General features: G+C 38.6%; 1 protein-coding gene across 1 annotated transcript in view; it reads left to right on the top strand.

The window, feature by feature from the left end:
- Positions 1–25,778, top strand: part of OVCH1 (ovochymase 1) — a 55,668-nt gene that overhangs the window by 16,633 nt on the left and 13,257 nt on the right. The window contains 8 exon segments of the mRNA XM_023752273.1: positions 1,143–1,294; positions 4,870–4,969; positions 4,972–5,025; positions 5,309–5,405; positions 8,945–9,174; positions 13,124–13,249; positions 15,061–15,196; positions 16,050–16,189. Coding sequence (XP_023608041.1) covers positions 1,143–1,294; positions 4,870–4,969; positions 4,972–5,025; positions 5,309–5,405; positions 8,945–9,174; positions 13,124–13,249; positions 15,061–15,196; positions 16,050–16,189 — 1,035 coding nt within the window.

The following is a 25,778-nucleotide window of genomic DNA, read 5'->3' on the forward strand; positions in this document are numbered from 1 at the left end:
ACAGGGGGCCAGTTCACTGTCCCTCAGACCGTTGGAGGGCCGGAGTATAGTTTAAAAAAAAAACTATGAACAAATTCCTATGCACACTGCACATATCTTATTTTGAAGTAAAAAAACAAAATGGGAACAAATACAATATTTGTATTTGCATGTGGCCAACGGGCCGTAGTTTGAGGACCCCTGCTCTAATTAATACTCTTCTGTTTGTTGGATCAATGTCAGAAATTCAAGCATAAACAAATCATTCTCCCATAAGGAACTTCCATTGCTTTTTATCTTCTAATATCCTATAAAATGTTACTGTTGAGCTAAAGACCAGATAATAGACCTTATTTGTCACACTCAACTTTGGGGCTGTGAGATCACATTTTCAGAGCTGTGGCTTCTGCATGTGTGAGCTCGGTGGGACAGCCCATCTCGAATGCTGTTGTATTATTAGGTTGGAGTAAAGGGCCCCATAAATATCAATGGACTATATAAATGTAAGGTAATTCTTATTTTGTCTAAAAAGGTATAAGGCTATGAAATAATAAACATTTGTAATGTCATGAATCTAAAGTGATAGAGCAAATCATACAGAATACATGTTAACCCAGGCCTAACTGAGGGTCAGTTATGAGAAGAGATTTTTTAGTGTTCATTAGCATCATTTTAAATTGGAGTTGAGTTTTGGTCACAGTGACAATTGAGGGAAAAAAGGAATATGATTTTGGCTTATATTAGGAAATCATAAAAACACGTTGCTATCCTATATTTATAATATGTTTACATAACATTATCTGTATAAATATGTAATCATGTCAATTACATATAACAATTCATATCTCGTTGAATCCTCTTTCTGAAATCTTATGCAGCAATATTTGAAACACTGACATTTATATTGGAAATGAGCTAGGAAAAAGTGTTTCTGGTCTCGTTCTCCTGCCAATGTATTCCCTTTACAAAGATGCCACATCTGGAAATGAAGACAGCCTGCGTGAGACACAGTTTTTGACTCAATGCTCTGCATCAGCACAGGCATACCTGAGTGATTGCAATTACATTGGTGCTAAGCAAGTCTGAGCTTAAATATATTTTCTAACTTAATGTCTTGCTCACTTCATTATTACGCTCTCTTTCAGAATCTGCTCCTTAATTAGATGGTGGCCTGGCAAGTCGCTTGCAGCAGATTCAAGTGCCTGTGTTAGAAAGAGAGACCTGCGAACGCACTTATTCTGCTCACCCAGGAGGGATCACAGAGAAGATGATCTGTGCTAGCTTTGCAGCAACTGGAGGGAAGGATTGCTGTCAGGTGAGACAAGTATGATTTTTCAGGGGAACAGAGAAAGCTGTCATCTGCTGGAGACTGTCTTCACACAGGAGAACACTCTCAAACCACAGACAGCTCCCTTAGCCTGCTTCATAGTATCATGCCACATCCCCTCACCCAAAGGCCTAGTAGGACCATAGGAAGAGTGAGTTGCAGTATCCAAACTTGCTGAGATGGCACAGAGAGAGGGTGGGAACAGCCTGCAGCCAGAGGAGCAGGTGAGAACAGAGAGCAGCATGAGGAGGTAGGAGATGGCAGCACCACTAAACTGACCTGCATGTGGGACGATGTTTGCAGTTGTATTTAAGCCTTTGGGAAAACAGGAACAAGCAAATAAGGATTCTAAATTAGTGTGTCCTATTTATGACTTAAGAGTTTAATTGTTTAAAATTGTTATTAACCTCCAGTGTGCTCACACTTGATTTTCCATCACAGATTAAAATAAAATAATCATGAAGAGAATGAGGACCTTTGAAAAATAGTTTTCATGTGCAGTGAAAAAAGTCACAAAGCAATAGTTTCATTTCAGTGATATTGTAGAGGCACAAAGCTGTACAGATATACTCACAGGGGCGAGCATACTATTGGCAAGTTCAGAACCAGCTAAGAAAAACAAAAAAACAAAAAACACAACAGAATATGGGCAAATAGATTGCAAACACCAGCTTTACTCTTCACAAAGCCAACTGAAGAATGTGACTTTAGATACACACAAAAAGCATGTCTAACACTCTGTAGCCCACCTTCAATATCTAGTCTCAATCTGAGCAGCCCTCCTAAAAGAAAGCTGTGGTCTTCAGGGCAGACATGCTTCCCTAGATTTATCATTTCGTGCTGGTCTAGAGTGGAGAGGGAGAATCTCTAGTCTTTATTGCTTTTGATGCCCCCCCCCAGCCCCCAAATCAAGAAACATGAACCAATGGATGTCGCTTTTATGGGGAGAAAACTGGGCATTAACCTGAAGAGAGGTCCTTTCACATGAAAACATGAAGAGAGAAGGGAAGAGGTCCCTTCTTAACACTGAATATAAATGCATTGTACTTAAACCCATTCACAGCATCAAGCATTACTCACATTCTGTTATATGTTGAGTAGCTTAATTTGCATTCTCCAGAAGCACACCCTGTGACAAGTACTCAAGTGTGATACTGGTAGGAAAGTGAGTAGGTCGGAGGTATAGGGAAGGGAAGGCAGCCTCGGATGTGATATTAAGTCACTACCACGGTGAGGGACTGAGCTTCATCCTGCAGCAAAAATCTGGCAGTGACACAAAACACACTAAGAATATTGATTCCCTCTGAGGGGTGAGGGAGCTGAGATATTTATACACTACTTCCCCAAGGTCATAGTTGGAGGGCTGCAGGAACAGCACTTCCTACATTATGGCCTGCTTTCGGGGGACCAGGGCGGGGGAGGCCTGGGGAGGGTGGGGGGAGAGCCCACAGGCACAGAACCAGGATGTGGACAGGAAGATCTGAGGAATATGGGAAGTCCACTCCCAGTTCTGCTAGAGGACAAAGTTGTATTATAAAAATAAAACTCTAAATTAGTGTGTTCATTCTTCCGCTTTTGAGGGATGTTTTTTTTTTCTCTCTCTCTGCTTTGAATCAGGAAAATCACAAATGGCTCTACTATCTCCGTCATGTGGGACAGCATATAACATTGAGGGAAGACCTTACTCTGCATCAAGACAGCAAAGATCCTGGCTGGTTGCGCAGTGGTTAGAGCGTTGGTCCCAGGACTGAAGGGTCACGGGTTCAATTCCAGTCAATGGTACGCCCCTTGGTTGCAGGCTTGATCCACACTCCAGTCGAGGCTCATGTGGAAGCCAACCAATCAATGTGTCTTGCTCACATAGATGTTTCTCTCTGTCTTTTCCCTTCCCTTCACTCTCTCTGGAAAAAAAAAATCAATGGAAAACAAATCCTTGGGTGAAGATTAACAAAACAAAAGAGAGAGAGAGAGTAAAGAGGAACTGGGGAGGAAATTAGGTTCATGCCAGAGGTGACCCTCATATTGTGATCTCGGTTGGCACTTGTTCTTATTTCTGCTTCATCCAGCAGTCATTTTGGCTGCAGCATGACCAAATTTACAGTCATTGTAAGGGAAGGAAAATACGGAGATGAGATTCTAACCGGTAAAGGGGGCTAGATTTCTTTCACAAAAGGGTGACTTCAGAAATTTGCTTCGATAAAATGGACTCTGCTATTTCTATCGGCTAATTGATTTTTTACCCTCTTGTGTATGCTCAGAGGTAATGAACCTGCTGATGTAATTTCTCACCCAAGAAGATGAAAATAAAAATGGTGGAATGCAGAGACATGAGAGTTTTAGATATGTGATGTAGAATCCTGTGGTTCTTTGTTCACAACAAATTTCAGATTTTGGTTTTTTTTTTTTAAATTTCAAATTCTTTGACCTACAAGGGGATTTGTGCGATCACAGAGTGATGCGGTCCCACTCCTGCTGACTTTTCCAATTGCTTTCATACTTCTCTCCTCTTGCTTACTACATTTCAGCCACATTGATTTCCTTCTGACCTACCAACTTGCCACATATTTGCCCAACTGGGGCCTTAACCCAGTTATCAGTTCTGCATAAATACTTTTCCTCCAGGGTTTTGAAAATCTGTCTGCATTTTGTTTAGGATTTTTACATCTTTGTTCATTAGGGAGGGATACTGGCCTGTTTGTTTTTTTTCTGCCCCTATCTGTCCTGGGTCTCAGGGTAATGCTGGCCTTATCAAATCAGCTTGGGAGTATTCCCTCCTCTTCAATTTTTTTTGAAGAATTTGAGAAAGATTGGAGTCAATTCTTTAAGTGGTTAGTAAGTTCATCAGTGAAGCCATCTGGGCTTTTCTTTGTTGGGATGTTTTTGATTCCTGAATCAATCTCCTTACTGGTATTGGTTTGTTCTGATTTTCTATTGCCTTAGAATTAGGTCTTGGTGGGTTGTATGATTCTAGGTCATGCACTCTACATTCTGAGAAATGAGTCATTAGGTGATTTCATCTTTGTGCAAATATAGTCTTTTTACAAACCTAGATGGTGTAGCCTACTACTGGAATTGTATGTCTATACTTTTATATGGCCAGTGGCACAGTGGGTTTGTCTATACCAGCATCTCCACAAACATGTAAATAATGCATTGTATTCCCATGTTAGAATAGCTAAAATGTCATTAAGTGATAGGAATTTTTCAGCTTCATGATGATCTTACGGAACACCATTGTATATGTGATTTGTCATTCACCAAAATGTTGTCATGTAGTGCATGACTGTATTTCTTCTAGGTGGTCCAATTTTTTATGTATAATCTCATAACAGTCTCTTATGATTCTTTGTTTCTGTGGTATCAGTTGTAATGTCTCCTCTTTCATTTTTTATTTTATTTATTTGAATCTAAGTATTCTAAGGTGTACAAATTGATAAAGAATAATTCTTTTAGAAATTAAAGAAACATCTTATGAATAAATTATGTGTTATTCTTGTTCCAAAATTGAAAACAGAAGCTCTGATTAGAGAAAATTTCTAGGACACATTTATTTGGTGTTTCAGGGAGACTCTGGTGGGCCATTAGTGAGTAGACATGAGAATCGTCTCTTTGTCCTCTAGGCCATCATCAGCTGGGGAGTTGGCTGTTCCTGGCCAAGGAAGCCAGTGAATTTGCCAGGGTGAGAGTCTTCTTGGACTGGATCCAATCCAAAATCAAAGGTAAAAATGTTTCAGATATTATGAAAACAATGCCTCTTCAGATTTTTATCAACATTATAAAAGAGAAGACTATAAAGTAGTACTTTAGTTTTTAAATACATTAACATGCACATTAAAGTTCTGTAAGAATATGTTCTCCCTTGGACAGTTAGGATAAAACTTACTTTTCCTGAGGCTGTTTAAATCCTAGATATGCATTCTTTTTTAACAAAAGCTGCTTTGGTGCAGACTACATGTTGTCTCAGGCACTCATTTTTATTTATTTTTAATTGGTTCTCTCCAGATACAAGCTTTGTTTCACTTCAGATAAATAATGAAAGCAAAAGCTTACCAAGGAAACAATTGCCACCACTCATATCTCCAGCAGATCGGGCCAGGTAATGGCTATTCATGTTATCCCATTAACACAGCTAGTGAGAATTTAACAAAAAGCATTGCATGTCTGGGTTCCCTTATTTTCTTTGGAACACTGTAAACTCGGTGTTGGGTAGTTTAAGCTGAAAGAGAAGAGAGATGTTATGGTGACTGTCTGGGGATCTTTTCTACCCCATAGATACAGTGACTACAGGTTAAAAAATAAATCTTGTGGTTGTGAACAAGTGCCTGAATTTTGGAGAAGTGTATAGAATTATTTTGGCCTCTGAGCTATTTATTCCTACATAAACCAAGGTCCTTATACTTTTAGGTATCTTGCTAGGTAAAGACTCTAGCTGTGAGATGACCAAGACCAGTACAAGGGTTAGTGTCTCTCTCAATTCTCCCACAATTGTTAGTGTCTGTTTGCTAATAGGGTTTTGATTTTTAGTTAAGAGCAAACAGCAGCTTGAGAATTAGAAGTCTGTAGTTGACTTGTAGGGAGATGAAAGTTCTATGATACCATCATTCTTGGTTTTCAAATGGCCAGGGTCTTTCCCTTTTCATCTATCTCTGCCCCACTCACCCTCATATACACTCAACCACAGTAGACAACTAAGATGACTTGGAGGAAAATTGAAGAAGATGCAAGCGAGAGGGGGTGGGGAATTATTAGAACGGTGGCTTCAGTAGAAGAGAAGGATGATCTCTAATGCTCAGCTGGAAGGGTTGGTCTTAGGAAGAAGCAAAACACAGTTCATCCATAATTGCCAGATGGAAGGCAGAAAATTCAGTCACTGATACAGGTGTGTGGGTACATGTGGGGATAGGAGCTTCTGGCAGTTCTCTTCTAATTGCTTCTATTTTCTCAGCAGATGAAACAGGGTCGTGAAAAAAGGCTTGAGGTGTTCAAATAAAAAAAGAGAAAGTATGAAATAGTTCTCTTAAAAATGACAAAGGGCATGGACTAGAAAAATGTGGTAGGATTATTAGGCAGCATATGCCTCAGAGATTAATGATTATAAGTTTAGAGGGAGACCAACTATTAGGTGAATTGTATGTTTTCCTCTGGAGACACTGAGTGGTACATGGATGCAGAGCAGGTAGAGAATTGATTCAGTTAGAGTGGATTTTCCCAAGTATGCAAGAGTGTAAGGGAATTGAGAGCATGTGTGAAGAAGTGATTAAGACAATGGGTCACAGGAATTAAACTAAAAAAAGAGTAAACAAAGGCCCTGTCCAGTTTGGTTCAGTGGATAGAGCGTCGGCCTGTGGACTGAAGGGTCCCAGGTTTGATTCCAGTCAAGGGCATGTACCTTGGTTGCAGGCACGTCCCCAGTGCGGGGTGTACAAGAGGCAGCTGATCAATGTTTCTAACTCTCTAGCCCTCTCCCTTCCTCTCTGTAAAAAATCAAATATATATATATATATATATATATATATATATATATATAGAGAGAGAGAGAGAGAGAGAGAGAGAGAGAGAACAAGGATGTGAGAGGAATTAGGGATAAGGAAAAGGTGATAGGATAGATGAATTGCAAGTCTCAAAAGGTGGAAGTGTTGGAGGAAATTGGAAAGATAAACATTTGTGGCTGGAGATAGTGGTGCTTAAAACCAAGCTTATGAAAGGCTTGGGGTTCCTACTAATGACCAGGTCTCTAAGGCTGACCATTGAGATAAGGCTGAGGTCCGGTGGGGGAAAGTTGAGAAATTGAGAAGTGTCGGTACTGGAATCATTACCTATATGGCTTCTGAAATCAGCAAGATTTAAGGGAAGGATCGTGTTGGAGAGAATGTCTGCTAAAATCTAGGAATAACTCGAGATCAGTTGTGGTTGATATGGTTTGACAACACAAGGGTCAAAGAGTCAAAACAAGAGTCAAAGAGTCATGTCTGACAACATAAGGGTCGAAGAGACAAAACGAGGGTGGAAGAGTCATGTTTAGATTAAAAGGAAATCTGGAATTGGGGTTGAAATGAAGAGCAAACTTAGGTCCAAGATCCCCAAACCTAATGATTTCAATGGGTTGAGTTAAATGAATAATTTCAACGAGTGACTGACTAATTTAATGCATGTAAAGCACTTAGAATAAGTGGTGGTGGTATTCTTTGAGTTGTCCTATTCAGGCTATTAGAAAATGAACATTGTTAAAATGTAGAGAAGATATTCCTCATTTGCATGTGTTCAGAAATTCTTAGACATGCCGAAGAACTTAGAAAGTTTTACATATGAAAGGGCATTGTTTTATTTTAGTTCTATAACTATCGTATGAGATAAATGTTAGAATTATACCATATTTAACACATCCCCCCCCCTCACCACTTGCTTTTTATACTAGGTAATTAATGAATCCTAGCTATGGTTTTTTTCATTGTTCCCCACTTATAAAAAGCAGTGACTGGTTGGGAATTCATGACTTTTAGGATTTGACTCTTTTTCCAGGCAGATTTGTCATAGAGGATTATTGTGGAGAGGAAAAGGAGGTTGAAAAGATTGGAAAGATTGGGCCAGACTGTAAAAGACTGTAAAAGAAGTTGCTTTGAACAAGGAAAGAGCTCAGTTATTTTGTTTCATACACAATTATCAGATTGGAGGGCAAGGTGGGGGAAGATTAGAGACTGGGAAACCAGTTAGGTTACTATTAAATCAAAGTAGACCTAATAAATCAATAAATTAGATCACAGTAGCCATATAAACAAAAAGGAGAATTTGCAAAGAAATAACAGAGGACTGGGCAATGGAATAGAATCCTGAATTCCTGTAGCCTTGTATTTCCTTTCTACCACTCTTCATGTCTACTGTTCATAAAAATATTTTTTGTATGTATCTCCTTGGATAGATTATTAATTTCTCTACATAGGCTGTATATAATAATGCATTTACTAATTAACTAATGCTCATACATTAAAATATGTTCATTTGAATACAGAGTATTTAAATATGTAATTGATAAGATTTTTATTTAGGGACTAAATAGACATAGGGGAGGAAAGAAGAGTCAGGGATGTAACCTGAAGGAGAAGCTCAGTTAGCCAGAGAACTACTGGCATCTAAAGCTCTGCAGGAATCCCTGCAGGTCTAAAGGTGCCCTTGAACTTAAAGGTAAGTCAGAGAAATGAGAGACATTCAAGTGCTTTCAGCAAATTCTTTCCTTGACCTCAGTCACAGACTCCATGAATGTAATCATTTGTCCCAGTAGGATAAATGCTCAGCAAAATCAGTGAAGATTTTAGGAACAGATCTTTAGTAGCAATCTGAAAGAAGAGAAGGAATAAAAACATGCAGGGAGTAAGGAATGTAATTCACTGTGCATTTTCCAAGAAAATTTAAAAATTCAGTGAAAAGTCATTTTACGTAATTATAATTCAAGTTCTACTCTTACAACCTCATTTCAAGAAAATAGGACACATCAAATGGGATGATCCTTTTTTAATCCAAGAACTTGTAACTGATTGTGACAAAGTTTTAATTTTTTTCTTGTAAACCTAAACTTTCCAAGTTTGTGATAGAGCCTCATTTTGCTTTGTTTAGGTTGGTCCCTGGTGTCTGTGTGCTCTGCACTGCACGCTGTTACTCTGAAGTGGAGCTAGGAGAGCCCAAAGGCTTTCTTTCAACTCCAAGATATCCACTGGATTATAAAGGAAAACTGGAATGTTCTTGGGTGCTCAGAGTTTCACCAAGCAGAATGGCAACATTTACAGATGAGAACCTGTCACTCCCGGAGCCTCATTTGTGTCGAGATTCAGTCCTGACTATTTATGAAGAAAGCCACAGGGAGAGAAGGATGTCAGGTAACCCTTCCTGAAATTTGAACTTTGGGCTGGGGGGGTCTTTTCTGTAGAAGCAGCTAATGATCAAGAGAGACTTTGACTTGGTAACAATAGCACTGAAATGTTGATTCATGAAATAGGCATGTCTTTTTTCCTAGACGCACCTAATATTTTCAAAAATTGAACTTACAAAACAGGTATACCAAAGGTTGAGTGTGTGTGTTTGTATGTAAGTGTATTCAAGAAAAAGAAAAAGACAAAAGGGCCCAACTTCTACAAACATACCAAAACTATACCAACATGCCAGAAATGTGTACATGATAAAAAGGAGGAGATAAGATGCTTAAAATGGGGGTGAGGGGTGGAGGGGACTAGCGGGTTATATTTTAAAATAAAGCAAAAATACATTAACGGCTTTTAAAATTGCAGATTTAAAAAGATTGCTACTAATGTGCCAGCCATCATTTTATTTCATGTACAGGCAAACCTAATTTTGTTCAACAAAACAAACTTGCCACCTCCTGTTTGTAGAGGTGTAATGCAGGCTTTTTTTGTATTACCAAAAGGAAAGAGGAAAGTGAGAAGGTGTTAGAAATAATTTGGTTTATGGGGAAAGCTGGAGTGAAAATAAGTTTGTGCACGTTGTTTTGAGTGTGTAAGCTACACACACATATGCACGTGCTTGATTCAGGAGTATATGGAGACCAGGAAGTGGGATTGCTTTGAAAGTGGGATTATTTTCTTAGGATTACATTGGGGTGAGAGGTTAAATCATTGACTGAAAAGGCACACACATTTGTTTAAGGGATCTTTCTTTCAAAATATTAAATCATTTAGACTTCAGAAAAAAACTATTAACTAGCCTGTTCAGTTTGCACATTTTTCCCCTACATCAGATCACCTTCGCCAATCCCCTTGATTAAAATGGCTCAAGGTCCTCTCCTTAGAGCTGAACTAAAATCTAACCCCTAGCACATCTTTCCCCTCTCTCTCTCTTAGCTTCCCATGCTCCAGGCCCTTTCATTCTCATCTGAGGGCCCCTGTGCATCTACTTCTCCCAGCTCTTCCCTCACCTCCTTTAAGTCTTGACTAGAATGCCATACCATCTTAATGAGACCTACTTTGATTCATATAAATTAAATCACCTCCTGCCTGAGTACTTCTTAGTGCCCTTTCCTTAGCACTTCTTGTCCCTAACATATTTTGATTTTTTCCCATGTCTGTGATTTGTCTGTGTATTCTCCTTTGAATGTGAGCTTCCTATAGGCTGAAATTTTGGTCTCTTCACTTTGAAAATTCCCAGTGCCCAGAACAGTATCTGACACATAGATGGCGTTGAATGAATGAATGAATGAATGAATGAAAAATCACCTCAAAGAGGCCTTGTCAGTCTAAAGTAGCATCATTTATTGTCTCCCCCACAATTAGTTTCTATCATATTGTGCTAGTTATTTCAGTGTAGCCTTGGTCTCTATTTGAAATCATCTTCATTTTCATGACTAAAATGAAAGCTTCATGAGAGCAGAGATTTTGCTATTTTGTTCCCTTTTATATCTCTCCAAAGTAGGCTAATGCCTAAAGACTCAGAACATTTTTTCACATGAATGTGTACTGCTAAATTACTTTTCAGAAAGGCCAAATCTTTTGCTGCCATTAGCAATACATGGGAGCCTCTTCCACCATGCCCACAACCTAATATATCAATTTGGTAGGCCCTTTTACTTTTTTTTAATGTTTTTATTGATTTCAGAGAGGAAGGGAGAGGGAGAGAGCTAGAAACATCAATGATGAGAGAGAATCATTGATCAGCTGCCTCCCGCACGCCCCACACTGGGGATCGTGCCCGCAGTCCGAGCATGTGCTCTAACCAGGAATCGAACCGCGAGCTCCTGGTTCATAGGTCGATGCTCAATGAGTCACGCCAGCTGGGCTCTTTTAATTTTTAAAAATCATTAATGGGGATACATATATTTTTCATATATTACTTAGCTATTTGTATTTCTTATTTCTTGTCATTATTATCCATTTTTAACTATTATGTATATATGATATATACATATATATTTATCACCATTTGCAAGTGCTTATTCATAAAGTTGTATTTACCTTTAAATTTTATTATATGTTGATGTAAACATTTTATAATTTATTTGTTTAAATCTATTTGTATGTATCTCTGATCTGTGACTTAGCTCTTGTTTTTATATTTAAAAATTAATTCATTCGTAGTTCAGAAAAAATTGTAATTAAAAACTGTACTTCTTTAATCCTGCTAAAATGTATTATCTTATATAGTAAAGTGATGCTATACCTATTTCTTTAAAAATAAGTTATTTTCTTTCCAATTTATATCACTATCTTTATTATACACTAGGTTCTCCTATAAAAGAAACATTTTCTGGGAAAACTTTCCCCTTTATTATAACATATTGAAAAACATGCTTGACTTTGATGTGGACTAACTCGGGAGCCGCTGTAATTTTTCAACCTACCATTTCTTTTATTTGAAATTGCCATCTTGACCTCTGCAGAATTGTTCTGTCTCTTCAGATGATAGCTAGTAGAACTACAAGACTATAATGGACACATTACCCCTTATTCAAGTTGGATAGTATTTTTCTATTCTGTAGAATGCTATCTTTTTCCCTGTGGGAGTCAGCAATTCATTCAAGAGCTACATTCATCTCTATTTGCTACAAATAAATATTTGCTCATTCTTCAAATAGTATTTCAACATAATTTACCCAAATATGTTATGCCAACTAATGTTGTATTTTCTTCTTGGTTATAGTCTCCTCCCTCTCTTCCTCTCTGTAAGTATTTGTGCAGCACCTAGTATGAGCCAAATCTGGACTCTTTTTGGTTGTGGGGATCCAGTAGTGAACAAAATGGACAAGAAAAAACCCCTTTACTTATTAAGTTTATGTTCTAGTGGGGAGAAGACACATAATAAGAAAAATAAAATATATAATATATTAGGTGGACAAACCAGGAGGGACATGAAGTGGGAAGAGAGAAAAGTAGTAACTGGGATTGTAGGTACCATGTAGTTATATGTAGTATACACAGCAAATGTCTTTCTGAGTAGTTGTCATTTAAATAAATGTTATAAAATGATGCTGCATTATTCTTAATAGCAGATAAGTTTGATTCTAAGAAACTCACAATTTCTTTGCATGTCCTCTTAATCAGCCCTCTAAATTATTTTAGAATTATGATCATAATTTTTCCTTCCATCTTTGACTTCAGTTTCACAAAGTAAAGCAATTAAAAAAGACTGACTATAGGGAAAAAATGTTCAGGTAGAAAAAGTTTTCTATTATGGATCTTCATGGTGAGATATTTTTAATAAGTAGGTTAATTTTCTAGGAGAAATAAATGGCATGTCAACATAATTTTAAAGGTAAAATAATTTACTTCCTACTGTCCTTCAGGGAGCAATGTGACATGGGCTATGATGGGTATTGGATTCATGGACCCTGTCTCCCCAGCCCACCAGTCTGTGACTTTGGATAAGTCACTTGAGTTCTGGAACCCAGTCTCCACGTGTTGCAAAGTGGAATGAATTCCTACCTCATGGGTACACACTTACAACAACAGACAAATAAGTCCCAGAGATCTAATAATGCACAGTGCAGTGAATATAGACAACAGTATTGTTTTATAATCAGCAAACTTACTGGGGGACTAGGTCTTAATTATTCCCATTACAAAAGGAGAAGTAATGATGTGAGGTGATAGAGGTGCTAACGATTGCTACAATTGCAATAATATTACAATATATAAATATATCCAATAACATGTTGCATACCTTAAATTTATACCATGTTGCATGTCAGATATATTTCAATAAAGATAAATAATACATGAAAATAAATAATTCCAGTGCCTAAAATAGGAAAACTACAAAAAAACAAACAAAAAAACTTGAGTTCTTGTTTTTCACTAGATTTTATTTTTTTTAACGTAGGTGAAGTATGTGCAAGAAGGCTTTACCCAATGATTTTCATGAGCCCTGAACCACTGGTGAGGATGACATTTTGCTCCCTTGTACAAAATGCTTTCGGCATAAGTTATATTATCATTAGAGTCCAAGGTACATCTGATCATTTTGTAAAGTTATGAAGTTAAAATTCATTGTTTTTCTTTTTAGGAATATTCAAATCTTATACATTGTTTTGTAAAAAATTGTGTTTCTGTGGGAAATGAGTTTATGTTTGGTCCAAAAGAGAAACTGCTCAGTGGATAACTTAATTGACTTGTAAAGCATCCAGAATTGTGATTTCTGGACATAGCTAGAACACATTGGTTGCAAAATAAAATTTTTGACCGTGATTATGATTCTACACCACAGAGAGCCTTTTCTGCAGTGGTAATTCTTGTGGTAATTCTGTATTCAAAATCTTAGCTGGCTGATTAGCTCTGGGCAGGTTGTTACACTGTATCAGAGTTTTCTTTATAGTGATATCCTATATAATAAAAGCCTAATATGCTAAGTGGCTGGTCATTCGGTCGTCTGTTCAACCAATCAAAGCATAATATGCTAATGATATGCTAAGGCCACTCAACTGCTCTCTATGATGTGCACCAGGGGGCAGACAATTGATTGGTTGACCAGTTGCTATGACATGCACTGACCATCAGGGGGAAGACAGTCAACTTGTCGACCAGTCACTATGACATGCACTGACCACCAGGGGCAGATGCTCTGATCAGTAGGTTAGTTTGCTGCTGGGGTCCAGCCAATCAGGACTGAGCGAGCCGGGCTGGACACACCCTGGAGCCCTCCCGTGACCCCTCCCTGGCTGGCCAACCTCCCGCATCCCTCCCCGACTCCAGTTGTGCACCGGTGGGGTCCCTTGGCTTGGCCTTCACCCTCTCGCAATCTGGGACCCCTCAGGGGATGTCAGAGAGCCAGTTTCGGCCTGCTTCCACAGGCCAGGACACGGGACCCCACTGGTGCACAAATTCGTGCACCAGGCCTCTTGTTATAATAATAAAAGGTTAGAATGAGTTTTGAAAACAAACTACACAAATATTAGATGCTATGCAATTCAGAGTTAACAGGTTACTTTTTAGAACATGTAATTGGTGAAGATTTTCGACTCTTTATGAGCATAGATAACTGAAAGCTTGTTTCTCTTCTTGGCACCAAAAAGCAGTGCAGATATATTTGAGGAACAATGAGGTGAGTAATAAAGAAAAGCATGCATACCATCTGAAACTTTTTTCCCCAAGAACTATATTAAGAATACTAGAGGCCCGGTGCAGGAGATTCATGCACTGGGGGGGAGTTCCTAGCCAGGCCTGCACCCTCTTGCAGTCTGGGACCCCTCAGGGATTGGGCCTAAGCCGGCAGTCAGACATTCCTCTTGTAGTCTGGGGCTCTCGCAGTCCGGGACCCCTCGCTCCTTACCGCCTGCCTGCAGCAGAGGTAGGAGAGGCTCCTACCACTGCTGCTGAGCTCGCCAGCTATGAGCTGGCTTCTGGCTGAGTGGTGCTCCCCCTGTGGGAGCGCACTGACCACCAGGGGGCAGCTCCTGCATTGAGCGTCTGCCCCCTGGTGGTCAGTGCGCATCATAGTGACTGGTTGTTCAGCCATTTGGTCAATTTCCATATTACTCTTTTATTATATGGGATTGCTTTCAGATGGAACTTTGCATGGAACCAGCATTATCTGCATTTATCCCACATAGACTCTGGGCTGTGCCAAATATCATCCCGAGAGAGGTGCTGGTTTTCTGTATGTTTCAGGTAGAGACTTCTCAGTGACACTAACCACCTCCTGTTAACTTTTTTCTATAACAATTAGAGAAGAAAGCTGGCAGCTTTGATCTGAAAGGGCATATAGCAAAGCCTCTTTAAAATTGGTTTTATACTCATTCCCTTTTCTTTCTTTATTTCTAGGTCCAAAAGTCAGTAAAGTAACCAGACTTCGTCAGAGTTCAAACCAAGAGCATGTGGCCACTTGTAACGATGTTATTCTGACCAAACCAGCAGGAATCATACAGATTTCAAGATATTTTCACAGAACCACTATGAGGTGAGACAGGAATGTTTATTTTGATGAAAGAAGTATGTGAATGATTACTTGACAGGTGGCAACACTTAGTATTTGCCTAAAACCTTATTTTTCACCTTGTTTCCTTAAAGAATACACTTTCAGATAATCCCTGATCTTGGCCTTTAATATGCAAAAGCTGATTGTAAGATTACCTCTGTTGGTAAATTGTACTTTTTCAACAAAAGAGATAACTTATCAGGCAAAGTGAAAATTTAAATCTCTATCAAAGAGTTTTAGAGATTAAAATAATGTGTGTAGAATCTTCTGGCACTTAGTAGGTACTCAGTAATTGTTTCTAAATATTGCCATGATGGCAATAGAACTTTCCTCGAATTAAACAACAGATAAATTTAAAGGATAAGTGAGTCCTCTTCCCCCCAACCCTTTGCCTATTAAAAAATTAATAATAAAAATAATAATAAAGTACATAAGTAAAAACTTAAAGGGATAAATGAAAAGTGAAGATTTACATAATATCAATCCTAAGTAAATATATATGATTTGGGGGAGTTTGGGGAAAATTTAGGCAAGAGTTAGTCCTTAACTCTTACAGATTTGCCAGCCAGAATTTTGAGTACCTTACATGACTCACCAACCACTTCCCATGATTGGTGAATTTACTTAAGCCTTTTGACTCATTAAGTATTAGAGAATATTTTTTCATTGTTGTAAATTAAAGTAGAAATCTTTCTCTCACTCAAGCACAAAGGAGCAGATATAAAAACGAAGGCATGCTAAGTCAATAACAGTGATGCATTAAATTCTGAACAAAGTAAATAACAGTATATGCTGTTCGGAAATCTTTTCTGATATTCTTCCATCTGTGCCATAGCTGCCACTGGAGGTTATTAGCCCCTTTAAATCACTTCATTTGCCTAGATATTACCAACTTCCAGATGAAGCCAGCACCCTTGGCCTGTCAGGGTCACCTGTGAGTTTATGAAGGATTTGGATTAGGCAAAAAATTAATAGGTAACTAATCTCCCATGAGAAACTGTGTTTTTGTATTTTCTTTTATGAAACATTGTTTTATATTCAGTGTGTGATGTAAATTCATCTCATATGATGTTGAAAAACCTTACTGTTACTATATTTTTTAAATTTATGATTGAGATTAATCAAATACTCTCTCAAATTAAGTTGCAAACAAAACCAACCATATGCTGCTTACTTGGGTCATACTTAGATTAAATTTGCCCAGAAATACCAAAAACAAAGGATGGATAAGGCAGTTTTAGACAATAGTAATACAAGAACATTGAGCCTATAATATCAATTAGGCAAAACAATGTAGGAAAAGACATTAAATAGAAACAGGGTTTAGGATGGCAGACCAACAGTACCTGATGTGATGGGATCTGATGGTCCCGGGTTCAAATCTCAGTTCTACCACACAGTAGTTCAGTGACAGGTGCACTATAAACTCCCAGTTTACCTAGTCAACAATACGCATGCCTACTGAAATAAGGTGACTGCCCAGAGGGAGAGGATATATGGCATTTCACTGGCCTTTGACTTCCTAAAAAGGAAAAACAACCCAGGGTCGTGTCAGAGTTGATAAATCAGCCAATTGTTAAACCACTGTTCTTTTTTTCTTTGGACTTACAGGTTACCATCCCAGAAATAGGCACAATGACAAGCTTTGTGTTTCTACTTAAGGGAATGTCAATAAACACGGAGCTTCCTGGTTTCTGAGCCAATTTTGCGTCAAAAGCTTCATAGCTTCTTGTGAGGAGAATGCAGGATCTGGGCCCAGTATCATTGGAAAATATCTGTGCTTCTTCCTTTCTTGCCTTACAGAATGCCTGTCACTTATATTGCCTCATAGGGTGGTTTTGAGACTTTAATAAGGCCTGTTAATTAACACAACAGAAACCAAGCTTCTTCTGTGTTTAAATTTAAAAAATACATTCCCCTTTCTATTCTTTAAACTGTGCTGCTTGGAAGAAAAGATTAGACTGTTATTTTCCCTATTGTCTTTCCCTGGGTGGGGTGTCTGAGTGTACACAGTTTGGAAGAACAAAGAAATACAGAAAAAGGGGGAAACTTACATTAGCTATATCAGTTATAACATATAATATTAATGAACTACACACCTGTTCATCTTTACTTAGAATTAGTTCTTAAAACATATGTACTACTTCCTATCTCCACCCCCAAAAGTTCTAATGACTCTATTTCAATTTTTGCAAGTAAGGTTTACAAACTCTAGGTGCGAACTTAATGCTTGAGGCCAGTAGATTATTCAATGAATATTTAGCATGACCAAGTATTATGATTTATCCCTAGAATGCAAGGATATTTTTTTAATATTGAAAAATATATTATGCATCATATAACTAGGTCATATTAAGAAATCTAGATATAAATTAATCATATAGCAATTATATCTTTAAAACCATGTCAGTAAAAATAATTAACAGATATAATGGAAAAATCATTTCCATTATGGTTAACAATAAAAACCATGAAGCTAGGAATAACCATAAAATGATATATGAGACTTATCATCAAATGTAAAACTTTATACACAGACACATATACACACCGACACACAGGCACACACACACAAACAGATCTGAATAGAAAAAAATAACATGTTCTAATACTGGAAGACAGAATGAACATTAATTCATTCCAAATTAATTTACAAATATAGTATACTAGTGGCCTGGTGCACAAAATTCATACACATTAAAAGGGGATTAATTAGAGGAAATATTTTAATATTGCTATTTGGCCTTTCTCAATAATAGAAGTGTCAGAGATGAAAGAAAATTAGTAAAATGTATATGAAAATCTTCCTCCTGTCAGAGTCTGGGGCGTGCCGTGTGACTCAGAGTCACGTCCCTGCCCACCTGCGGCACCTCAAAATCACACGAGACCCAGACTCAACCGGCCCCACCCCCATTGGGCAAGATGCAGACCTGGCGGGCCCCACCCTTGTCGAGCCCCACTGGGTGGGGGGTGCAGCCTCAGGTCCCCTGGCCCGGCGCCGGGCAGGGGGTTGCAGCCTTAGGTCCCCCAGCACATCCTCAGGTCCCCTGGCCTGGTGCCGGGGTGAGGGGCATGGCCTGAAGTCCCTCGGCCCGGTGCCAGGGCGGGTGGCGCAGCCTGAGGTCCCCGGTCAAGCCCTGCCAGGCGGGGACGCAGCCTGAGATCCCCCATCAAGCCCCGCTGGGAGGGGGGTGCGGTCTGAGATCCCCTGTCAAGCCCTGCCAGGCAGGGGCCACAGCCTCAGGTCCCCCAGCGCTGGGGTGGGGCGGCGCCACCTGAGGTCCCCTGGCCTGGTGCCGGGGTGGGGGGCATGGCCTGAGGTCCCCTGCCAAGCCCCACTGGGTGGGGGTCATGGCCTGAAGTCCTCTGTCAAGCCCTGCCGGGCAGAGGGCATGGCCTAGTGCTGGGGTGGGGGCCATGGCCTGAGGTCCCCTGTCAAGCCCCACCAGGCGGGGGGTGCAGCCTCAGGTCCCCTGTCCCAGGACAGAGCCACGCAGCCTCTGGTCCCTGCTGATTGCTCGTTAAGGCTCGTTACAGGAACTCGGCCTCTGCTGTGGGTGCAGCCATCTTTGTGGTGGCGTGACAGTCAATTTGCATATTTCCTTTTTTTTATTAGATAGGATTTCCCACACAATTCTAATGGGACTTTTTTTCAGAGAGTAAGGAAGAACTTGATAACTCTAAAGTTTTTCCTTAAAATAAATACACGAGCCCTAACTGGTTTGGCTCAGTGGATAGAGCGCCGGCCTGCGGACTGAAAGGTCCGAGGTTCAATTCCGGCCAAGGGCACATGCCCAGGTTGCGGGCTCGATCCCCAGTGGGGGGCGTGCAAGAGGCAGCCGATCAATGATTCTCTCTCTCAGCATGTTTCTATCTCTCTCTCTCTCCCTCTCCCTTCCTCTCTGAAATCAATAAAGATATATAAAACTAAATAAATAAATAAACAAATAAATACATGAACTGAAAATGCTTTGGGGGGAAAAAAGACCAGGTGATGAAGCAAATTATCAGATATTAAAATATATTTTAAAACAATGATAATTGAAACAGAGTAGAGCTAGTACAAGAAGAGACACATATAAGTGGACCAGAAGGGAAATCAGAAATACAGGCATTTATATGATAAATTTGACATTACAATTCAGAGAGGAAAATAAATTTTATTCTGCATCATATCATAGAATAGCTGATTAAAGAGTTAAACATTTTTCTTAAGCCATTAAAAGTAGAAAAATAGGTAATTATTTTAGCTATAGATGGAAAAGGACCTTCCACCAATGAAAGAAAATGGAAAATTATCAATAAATTTCTATATAATTAAAACCTTTTCTGCTCTAACCAAAGCAAAGTCTAAAAAAAAATAAATGAGATTTTCAACAACTCTGAGAAAGGGTTAAGGTAATTAACATAGAGAATGTTTAAATCAGTATTAGAAAAGCTCAAATCTGTAATATCTTAATCAATAAAAAAATATATTAAAAAATTAAAAAAAATAAAAAAAATAAAACCAGTCTCCAAAGCTTTTGACTTTTGTTCATTTTCCTAGAGAATGACAAACTATTGACCCAAGTGATTTTGAGAACAAAAAGTACTGGATTAACCATTAGCCTCTTTTAATAGATAAGAAGAGTTAGTGAATGTTTGCATATCAGTTACTATACAATCTAAATTAAATCTCTTCTTATTTTGTGTCTTGTCACAATGAAATTAATTCTCTGGCCATCGGTTTACCAAAAAGGACAGTTTTCCTATAATAGCAAAACACCGTAATAGTTCTTTATTGACTTGAAACCTTGAAACTGTGAATATTATAGCATACCACCTTTGTTAGAATGTTTGTTTCAGAAAATACCATGTTTGATCAAAGTTGAAATGGTTTATCATAGGAGGCAAATTTAAATCATCAACCTTATGATATCCATGACTTTGACCTTTGTAATGGACCACTACTTGACTTAACAAGTATAAAGCACACATTTATTTTTTTAACTAAGAGAATCTCTAATGTAATTTTTTAAAAAATAAGTACAACAAATAAGAGTTTAATCAATTTTTAAATACAATTCAGAATCACTATTTTTGTAGATAATACCCTAATAGAAAAATGAGTAAGTAACCTACGTGAGCAATTTATAGACAAATAAACGCATATGAGAAAAAATATTTAGCCTTATTAAACAGAATTGAGAAAAAATTTTACATAGTAAGTGTAAGGTGGCTCAGGAGGCAGTGTAGGAAACAAAGAGAATCAAGCTGGTCAGAGAGGAGAAAATTTAATCTGCGTCCCTGGGCGAAACCCAGGAGCCCCAAAGGCAGGGCCAGTGAATTCGCGCCAACAGGGAGGGGGGCACTTCTTTTACACAGGTGTTTAGTGAGGGGCGGGGGGCATGAGCTGAGGAAGTTCCCGCTGTGGGGGTCCTCACGGTATTCAGGAAGGAGTCAGTATCTGTGTGGGGGTCGTTGTGGATTCCAGGGAGGAGCTGGTATCTGTGTGGCCATCTGTCTGGCATGCTGACCTGTTAGGAATTCCAGGGAGGGTCCATTATCTCGTCACACATCTGCATGCATCTGATCCTGGGCTCTCTCTGACCTAACATCCCGGCCTTTTAGTGATAGGGGGCGCGAGTTCATTCTGACTACTTCCAGCTGACCAGGGACGACGAGGGGGAGGTTTCAAGGCCAGGGTCAGGCAGAGGCAGGTCAGAGGGCAGCCGAGTGTAGGGATGGAGCAGGAGCTGATTCACAGTCACCCGTGACATCTCTGTGATCCGGGAGCAGCTGAACTTGAGGAGGCAGGGGGCTAGGAGAAAAAAGACACAGATGAGAATCAGGGGCCCTGTCATGGGTAGGACCCATGTAGCTAAGGGGCTTTGGAACCAGCCGAAAAGAGAGTTGTCCCGGGAGTGTCTTGCATGTAGTTCTTCACTCAGCTTAGTCAGGGTCTGCACGTTTTGCTCCACTACTCCGGACTTACAGAGAGTCTAAAGCAGTGGACTTGGCTCTAGATTAGTTGCTGTCAGGAAGTGAGGCAATTTTATGATTGGGTATCTCAATTACAGGGATGCCTGACTTGAGTAAAAATAAAACCATAAATGAGTAGCACTCCCTCATTTTAGCTGAGAAAAAGGGGCAGGGGATGGGGGGGACGGGGGAAGGAGATTTGTTTGGTACTTTGGTGGCTTCGAGTGACCTTGTTTTCATCTCACCTTATTATAGACGCAGAGAGTCCTGTCTGATGTTGATGTTCTGTGAGATTGTTTATTTCCGGGAGAACAGCACATTCTAGCTGTGAGCATCACGTCACACGGGTTTCAGGGGCTGCTTTTCTCGTTTTTACTCTTTAGTACTCTCCAACCTGGCAACATTATTCTTCTTTAATAGTTCTGATTAATCTAAAATTTAGAGATGTCAAATGGTTACAAATGAGACAACTTGTTTTTCTTTAATTAGCTTGTATGATTCTGTGTAAAAATGAGGGAACTAGCATTTGTTTACTAGTTTATACAATTTTATTTCATGTAAATTTTATACCTAACATAACTTTATTTCAATGAAACATGCAATTTCTATAAGGATTTTTAAAAACTATTGAACATAGAGCCCCATTGCTATTCGCTAGTTAGAAGGGCTATCCCTTTTACAGAACCACGCTGTCTACAATTCTACATAGTCTTAGTTATTTTTTCTTGCTAAATCTTTTTGTTCACCTAAGTAGAATTCAGCAGTTTTTAGCTAGTTTTTAATTATTGATGAGAATGTGAATGGAGTGGTAGTTAGCCGCCAAATTCATTCCATTGCAAATCTTTTACAATATTTTAATGAAAGTAAATTAGCAAAATTAAGGTTATCTGGTCACCCTTCTTCCATTTATTCCATGAAAGTAAGACATCAGTAATTATTAAACACCATATTAAATTACAAGTTAAATTCATTCATTTCCTGATGTGTTAGGCACATTGGAGACACAATGGTACACAAGTCAGATGATCACTGCCACCTTCCCTTGGGAAGACAGATAATAAAGAAAACATAATACTATTTAACAATACATCTCCAAGAGCTCTTCTATCCCATAATCCTAACAGCCCCTTTCTATTTTTTCTTCTTAGCATTTATCATGACCTGGCAAATATATACTTATTTGGCTAAAATCTTTCTCCCTCCACCAGAATGAAAATTTCCTGAGAACAGTACTTGGTCTCTTTGCTTCATTGATCTATCTCTAGCGTTTTGAGCATGAACACTTAGCGAGGGCAACATTTGAGGGCTGTTCTGGCTGCTGTGTGGAGGAGTAGATTTTAGGACAACAGGGTGAATTATATCAACAGCTATGAAGCTATGGTAGTAGTCTAGACCTGCATTGTCCAATCAGTGTTGCTATTTAAATTTAAATTTGTTAAAATGAAATAAAATGTGCTCAGTTGCTACATGTAGTGATTGACTACTATACTGGACACACTGATATAGAACTTTCCATCACTGCAGAAAGTTCTATTGCTAGTTTTAGATAATAGATGATCTTACCTTACAAGAGGATGGCAACAATAGGGGACAAGTGAAGTGGACAGATCTAGAAACAGAACTGGTAGGATTTCTTGATGGCTTGAATATGGAATTAAACATGGAAGTCAAGGATGAGATATTGGAGGTGGTATTTCTAGAGATGGGAAGTACTAGAGAGCAAAATGCATTGGTTGGAAGAAATCAGTTAGGGACATGTTAAATTTTTAATCCTATGCTATATCCAGATGGAGTTGGCAATAGTTAGCTAGAGGTAGAACTCCTGAGCTACAGGAAAAGTGTAGGCTAAAAATATAAGTTTGAGAGTTATTAGGTTGCTTCTCACACATTTCCTTTAGTTATCCTCTCTCCCACATCATCAATCTCCTCTATTATTCTCATCGGTTTCAAATATGGTCTAGTATTGCCCATCATTTAAAACAAAGTCAAACAAGAAATATAACTGTTGCCTCAGTATCCTGCTTCATTTTACAGTGAACTCTCCCAGTTAGAGGCTGATGGATTTAGAAAGGTTATGGGATCAATGGCTAGATGGTCATTACAGCAGGGAAATACTAATAGAATTGAAGGTACTGATTTAGAAAGTGAGTGTTCAAAATAAAAATTTTAGAGGTGTCAAATGATTACAACTTTCCAGACCAGTGTTAGTAAAGAATTAAAAAATAAAAGGAATCGTAGTTCTATTATATGGTCAAATTTAGTGTTGCCACCTAGCTAGCATCCTCAGTCTCACAAATATTCACCAAGTCCAATCATATGGGCTGTTGCCCTCTTTTAATGGTTATTTTGTTCTTGGTCAAGCATCAGTTTTAAGGCTCATTGACAAACTAGAACATATGCATAGAGCAAAATGACCAGGATGTTACAGGGTGTGGACACTGGGGCATATGTTTATCTTAGAGAAAAGAGAAGACAGAGGATCATAATTCTTCTTTATAAATATTTATGGAATTATCATTGAAGCCATGTATGAAACTTGTTCTGTGTAATAATATCTAATAGTTATTGAGTATTTACCATTATTCAGGCATAATCCTAAGAATTTATAGCTCTCTTAATCTTCTTAAAAATCCTACAGAAGTATATTATGTTAGTCTCATTTTAAATAAAAGGAAACCAAGTCACAAAAAGATTGAATAAATTGTTTTCAGTGACATAATAGGTAGAGAAAGTAGAATTTAACCCAAGCATTCTGATTTAACCACCTACATTCTTGGCCATTATGCTAATGGCAGTCATTACTTTGATGCCTTTTGATTTAACGTGAGAAAGAACAGTCTAGCAGTTAGAACTGTTCAAAAGGAGGAAATGCTCACAATGTCCCACGTCCTATTTTCAAGGCTAGTAATCATATGTCCAGGGTTATTTTAGAAGGAACTCAGTGTTAGATGACTTATTACCGTAAACTAAATGGTCTCTAAGTTCTCTATTTAATCCAGTCCCTTCTCATCTAGCTACCACCCATCTTAAACCTAAAGACTCTGTGTTTTCTGTATTACTAATCGTTAGTAGCAATGCTGTATTTGGAAGAACCAAGGATAGAACCATTTCCATACCATTAAGACCTTCCCTCCAGGTTAACACTGTTTGGTTATTTAATCAGCAGTGAAACTTCTTAGCCACATAATTATCCACTTATATTCCATTTCTGTTCACAGGGACATCATAAGACACTTTATTAAGTGCTTCACTAAAACCAAGATTCATTAAGTTTATCTCATTTCCCCTAGCCACCATCTAATTATCTCTTTCAAAAATTAAATCAGGTTCATTTAATGTGACATGTTAAGGATTCCATGCTGGTTTCACGTGACCACTGAGTCCTTCTCCAAGTGTCCAGAAACCATCTGTCTAATAATTAGCTGTACAATTTTCCTGAGGTCTATTTTTACTTAACAAACACAATACTTTATAAATACCAGTTCACTTAACCCCATGTGAGTATTATTGTTTTTATCTCTATTATGCAGATGAGAAATTTGAGGCACAGAAAGAGTTTAAGTAATTTACTCAGGACCACATAGTTAATAAATTGCAGCACTGGTTCAGACTGGCAGGTGGTCGATGGAATCTGCCTGTAAACACTAAGCTGCATTACTTCACTGATATATGACCTTGGAAATCCCCTACAACTCTGTTTTCTCTGTCTCTTACCCACCCCAAACCCCCCAAATTCCTTTTTAAACAGAGTAACATTTTCCCATTTCCATTATTTTAAAATGTCTGGGGTTTTTGTTGTTTCTTCCCCGAAGCCCCTTATTTGACATGGTATATCCCCAAAGTTCCCATCACTTCTAATTCACCATACAGTTTCTTTGAAGTTAAGAATAATGTAGAGAATAACTGTCCCCTTATTCCCCATATTTCTTTCTCAGATTTCTGAGATAACATTGTCTTTAAGACAAGTCAATAGTGTGCCATTGTTTTAATTTAGGAGAATTTGAATTACAGCATGTACAGATGAATTACATCAAATGTCCTGTCATTATCAGAACCACCTTTGTGCCAACTTTCATGTTTCTGAATTAGGAACGGATCCTCATTATACCATATTTGGGCAACCTGTATATCTTAGTTTGAGCTTCTATAACAAAAATGCCATAGTGTGGGTGGTTTAAATAACAACCATTTATTTCTGAGTTCTGGAGCCTCTAAACTCCTAGATTTGGTATCTAGTGCGAACTGGCTTCCTAGGTCATAGGCATCTGTCTTTTTGCTATACCCTTTCATGGCAAAAAAGGGACAAGATAGCTCTCTGGAGTCTCTTTCACAAGGAGACTAATTCCATTCATGAGGGCTCCACTCCTGTGATCTAATTACCTCTGACAATCTCATCTCCTAATACCATCACATTGGGGCAGGATTTCAATTTACAAATTTCAGGGGATGCGGGGGAAGACACAAAACATTTGGTCCATACACTGTTTCTCTGTCCACTTACTTTCACCAAAATGCTTCTTTTCTTATTTTTCACAGTCACAGATTGGTACACAGTCCTACATCATTTCGTATCAATTGCTAACCCAGCCTTTTCCCCTTGACC

This window comes from Myotis lucifugus, unplaced genomic scaffold, assembly GCF_000147115.1.
Source record: "Myotis lucifugus unplaced genomic scaffold, Myoluc2.0 scaffold_30, whole genome shotgun sequence".
Lineage (NCBI taxonomy): Eukaryota > Metazoa > Chordata > Mammalia > Chiroptera > Vespertilionidae > Myotis > Myotis lucifugus.